The sequence below is a fragment of the Enhydra lutris genome, unplaced genomic scaffold (assembly GCF_002288905.1).
Source record: "Enhydra lutris kenyoni isolate GAN:26980312 unplaced genomic scaffold, ASM228890v2 scaffoldscaffold68, whole genome shotgun sequence".
Lineage (NCBI taxonomy): Eukaryota > Metazoa > Chordata > Mammalia > Carnivora > Mustelidae > Enhydra > Enhydra lutris.
Window position 1 is genome coordinate 8,524,911 of NW_019154152.1, and position 5,559 is coordinate 8,530,469.

Sequence of the window (5,559 nt, forward strand, 5' to 3'; positions counted from 1 at the left end):
AAAAAAAAAAAATCAATCTTGATTTAGGTTTACAGTGTTCTTAGTTTTGCCTATCAACACCCAATTCTTCCAGCAGACTTTGTTGAAAGGCTACATTTCCTCTATTGACTTTCTTTTGTTTGTGTGTCAAAAATCATTTGAGCATATATGCGGGGGTCTATTTCTGGTTTTCTATTCTGTTCCATTGTTATGTACCTGCCTTCTACCAATAGCACAGTCTTGATTATTGTAGCTAGGTAAGTCTTGAAACTGCAATGACTCCTTCCTCATTTCAGTATGTGTTTTCAACTGTTTCAGCTATTGTTATTCCTTTGATGTTCTAAATAAATTTTAGAATAATTTTGTGTATATAAAAAAATCTTGCCTGAAGTTTTATAAGAATTGTAACACATCTGTGTATTAGTTTGGGGATAACTTATATCTCTTTATCCATGAATATTGTATGTCCCTCCATTTAGTTGGATTTTTAAAAATTTCTTTAATTGGCAATGTAGTCTTTTAAAAATAATATACATTATTATAATATATAAAGGTAACTACCATTCCACCTTATACTTCTATGAGCTTAACTACATTAAAATACCTCATTTAAATGGGATCATAACAACGTTTATTCTTATGGCTGACTTATTTCACTAAGCATAATATCATCAAATGCTATCTATGATATAGCATATGACAGTTTACTTTTTTATACCTGAATAATATTACCTTGTATGTATATACTATATTTCTTTATTGATTTATCTATCCATAGACCTTTAGGTTACTTCTGTATTTTGGATATTTTGAATAGTGCTGCAATAAACCTGAGAGTACATATATGTCATTGAGATCTTATTTTAAGCTCTTTGGAATAAACACTCAGGAAGTGGGATTTCTGGATCAGATGTAATTCCATTTTTAATTTCTTAGGGAACCACCATACTATTTTTTATAGTGGCTGCACAATTTTTCATTCCCACTGACAGTGGCCATGGGTTCTAAGTTTTCTACATCCTCACCTAAACTGTTTGATTGATCTTATAGTTGTCATCCTAACAAGATGAGGAATGATATCTCATTGTGGTTTTGCTTTGCATTCTCCAATGATTAGTGATGTTGAGCATCTTTTCATACCTATTGGCCATTTGTCTGTCTTCCTATTAAGCAGAAGTGATGAAAATCATAAAATGTGTAATACTTTTGAAGTAAAATAATGAAAATGTTTCAAGTTATCAGGAATACAGAATTGGATTTGCTATTCCTGGAGATAAAGTAAGACGAGCCCAGAAAGAGGCCTATTTAATTTGTTAACATGTAAGCCACTGGTGAAATTGATAAAAACAATTTCAGGTGATGGATATGATGACAAAAAGACCAATTGGGGGAAGACGGTTTCAAGTTGAGAAAGTAAAGGGAAAGATGATGACAATTTGTTCTTCAAATAGGTCCTCAAGAGGGCATGACTTATGTTGACCTGAACACTGGACCCAGGCAATTGTAGACTCCTCATGCTCTCCCCTGTCCTTGGACTGTGCATCCTACTTATGCCCCCTTAAGGACACAATCTTAAGAAAGTAATGTGCTGCTGAGACCACGTGGGTGGTATGTGAGACTGAACCCAGTTAACACCTCTATATAAACTCTTAAGACTCTGGGGATGCCTGGGTGGCTCAGTTGGTTGGACGACTGCCTTCAGCTCAGGTCATGATCCCGGAGTCCCACATCGGGCTCCCAGCTCCATGGGGAGTCTGCTTCTCCCTTTGCCCTTCTCCTTGCTCATGCTCTCTCTCACTGTCTCTCTCTCAAATAAATAAATAAAATCTTTAAAAAAAAAAAAAAAGACTCTGGCAGGCAGGTGCAAAGGCTCATCTTGCAGCTACCCAAGTCTTGTATATATGTTCCCTTGGTTTTAAAACTGTCACCTGCCAATCTGGAGTGGTCTGCTTCTCTCTTCTGTTTTTGCTTGCCCTCTATGTACAAAAACCAGTTTATGAACCAACACTTATTCTGGGGGTTTTGAGGTCAAGGTGAGCAGAGAACTAGTGTAAAAAATGGAAGGTGGTTATATATTAGAGGATGGTGTTGCTTTGTAAGATATTAAAATGTGAGATTGTAAAGAGTTACTAATTAAGTAACTAAATGCAATATGATTGATATAGTTTAACCTTGGTGGAGATAATACATATTCTCTTAAGTTAGACAAAAAGATATAAGGGTAACAATTTGGCTTATTCTGTAGTCCTTGCAAAATTGGCTTTTGATCATAAGACATTAATATAAAAGAACTATTTCCTCCAGTCTTTCATTTGTTCTTTTATTTATATGAATCTTAAATATTAGAAAGATATTTAATTTTACTTATTGGATTCATAATTGCAGATAAGAGGAAACAATTTGATTTCAATCCCCTCTCATGCTGCTTATAAAACATTATATTATGTGCTACATTTTGTTAAGAGATCTGTCTCCCTGAAGCTCCAGAATGTGTGCTTCCAAAGGTCCTCTTGAAGGAAACTGGATATCAGATTAGTCGGTAGTGAAAAAATGTGTGTGTCATGGCTAGGAGAGACCTATTCAGTGAGATTCTCTCAGATACCCAGAGACTTAAAATTCATTACATTAATGACTTCATACATAGGGTAATTTATAGCTTCTCTTTCAGGAAGAAGTCATTGAAAAAACATATTTTAGTAGTGATTAAAAATATATAGCACATATTTTCCAGAGGAAAGGAACAACTGACTCTCAATGTAAAAATTATAATAGCTATTTGGAAACAGGATCACCTACTCTCACTTTATTTTTTTTAATATTTTATTTATTTATTTGACAGACAGAGATCACAAGTAGAAAGAGAGGCAGGTGGGGTGGTGGGGGAAGCAGGCTCCCTGAGATCATGACCCGGGGCAAAGGCAGAGGCTTAACCCACTGAGCCACCCAGGCGCCCCACTCTCACTTTATTTTTTAGTGAAAATGGGCTAATTAGGGTTTGTTCAAAGATATGTGTTCCTTCTCCCAGGAATGAGAAGGAAAGAGAATTCATAGAAAATTGGTTGGCAGCCTGTTGAGATTCTCAAAACATGTATTTAGAAATGCATCACTCATGCCAAAATAGTGTTTCCTGAAATATTTCACACCTCTTGCCTAAACAGGAAATCCGCTCTGTCATGGAAATGTCTTTTTTTTTTTTAATATCTCATTTAAATGCCATGGGATTTGACATTCTTAGAGCCTGAAAGGATCCTTATGACACAGTCTCGTATCTGCTTGGTTTTCACCCCATACACAATAGGGTTCATAGTGGGAGGCAAGAGCAGATAAATATTGGCCACAATGATGTGGCAAGATGGAGGGATTGTGTGGCCTCCAAAGCGGTGGGAAAAGAAGGAGAAGAAAGCTGGACTGTAGGAGAAAACAATGGCACAGATGTGGGCAGTGCAGGTGCCGAAGGCCTTCTGTTGAGCATCTGCTGAAGAGAGGCTGACCACTGCCAGGAGGATCATGGTATAGGAGACTGTGATGCACAGGATGTCAAAGCCCCCAATCAGGAGGGCAACCATCAGACCATAGATGGCATTGGCCTTGATATTCCCACAGGATAATTTGGCTACAGACATGTGGTCACAGTAAGTGTGAGGAATTATATTCCCTCTGCAGTAAGGCAGGCGCTTGGTGAGAACAGTGAAGGGAATGATGAGTAACACCCCTCTCAGGAAAGTAGCAAGCCCAACTTTTGCAATGACGGGATTGGTGAGGATAGTAGAGTAGCGCAGTGGGTAGCAGATAGCCACATAACGGTCCAGGGCCATAAGCATGAGCACCCCAGACTCCATCCCTGTGAAGGTATGGATGAAGAACATCTGGACCAGACATTCATCAAAGCCAATTTCCTTGAGATGAAACCAGAAGATGCAGAGAGCTTTAGGGATTGTACTAGAGCACATGACAATATCAGTTAGGGAAAGCATGGCTAGAAAGTAATACATGGGTCTGTGCAATGAATCCTCATAATGGATGAGGTAGAGCAGCCCACAATTCCCTACCATGGCCACCACATACATGGAGCAGAATGGGAAGGAAATCCAGATGTGTATATCTTCCAGTCCTGGGACTCCTCTAAGAATGAATGAGGCTGGGATCCAGTTTGTTTTATTCAACATTAGCATGATCAATTAGGCCTAAAATTCATGTGTGTTTTCTAGAGTAAGAAAAAGAAGAAAAATATACTTTACTGCCACTGTTCTCCTCTCACACCCACATCTTAAAATTCCATAGTGCATTTTAATGATCAACAAAATTTTCTGAGAGTCAGGGGTTAGTTTTCTTTTGTATATTTGTTATTCATTAATTAAAGTATCTATTCATCTAACAAATTTCTTATGAAGTAATCCAATTCTTATTAACCAATTCTTACTAAGCAATTAAGCAATCTCACCACAGATATTGATCCTACATTATTTTTGTAAGGATTCCGATCCTCATAGATTTATAATCAAGTTTAACTCTGTTATGACTTCTCTTAGGGACTTTGGCTAAGTTCCTTAGAGACTTAGGACCTTACTTACCTATTAATAACTATATGTGCTTCCTAGATTTGATCTCAAAAACACTTCTTTGATTACATAACCAATGACCCAACAGATGATTATTTTATATTCATGTTGTTAACTGATGGCCAATAATAATTTTGATTACTAAGGAACTGTTTGAAGCATTTGTAAATGTAAATGTAATTAATAAATGTAAAATTTATTCCCTGATGGAGCTTGAAGTCTCCCAACTCAGTAAAATCTTTAATTCACTCTTCTCACTTTTAAGACACCTCATTTCTGTCCTGTCCCTGGTCTATATGCATTTGTATGGATGCTTTTAAATTTATATTCATAATAAACTTCCAATTAAACCTAGAGAGCAGCTAATTTTGCTTCACATATTAAATCTATCAATGGTAACAAATCATTTCTTTCCTTCTGTCTTTCTACCAGTCTTCCTGTTTTTCCTTCACACATTGCTCCGAGATTATCTGGTGTCTGTGGCAAAACAGAAAACAGATAAACAAAACATATATTACCTTCATATTATTATTAAAGACAAGGTTACATTTCCACAGTTATGCTAGTTACTCCAGTAGTATTTATGATTCAATAAGATGTGGACATCACCAATTTTTATTGTACGCATCTGTTCTTTCTGACTTGGTTTACATTTTTCCCTAACATTAGCAATTGAACCCATTTTAGTTGGGTTCTAAATGGGAGCCAATATAAATGAAAATAAAATGTATATAAATGTATATAAAATATATAAAAATAAAATAAAAATAAATAAAATAAATATAAAAAACATAAAAAATATAAAAATAAAATAAATTGTTTATTACTTCTAGCCACACATCAAATTCATTTTTTTCCAAGAGAAAAATTCATTAATTCCAAATTCTATACAAACAATTAAACTTAATTTTCAAATTAAATATTGGGGGTAGATAAATGGCATCTCATTCTTTCATTAATCTCTTCCTTTCTCATAATTATTTACTGAGCACTTCCAATGTGATGATGTGGGGAACCAGAC

At 35.7% G+C, this 5,559-nt stretch overlaps 1 protein-coding gene across 1 annotated transcript; it reads right to left on the reverse strand.

Moving 5' to 3' along the window:
- Positions 1-3,185: 3,185 nt before the first annotated feature.
- LOC111159564 (olfactory receptor 52N4) lies at positions 3,186-4,151 on the reverse strand. The gene has a single exon (XM_022522096.1). The coding sequence runs from the start codon at positions 4,149-4,151 to the stop codon at positions 3,186-3,188; it is 966 nt and encodes a 321-aa protein (XP_022377804.1).
- Between the last annotated feature and the right edge of the window lie 1,408 nt (positions 4,152-5,559).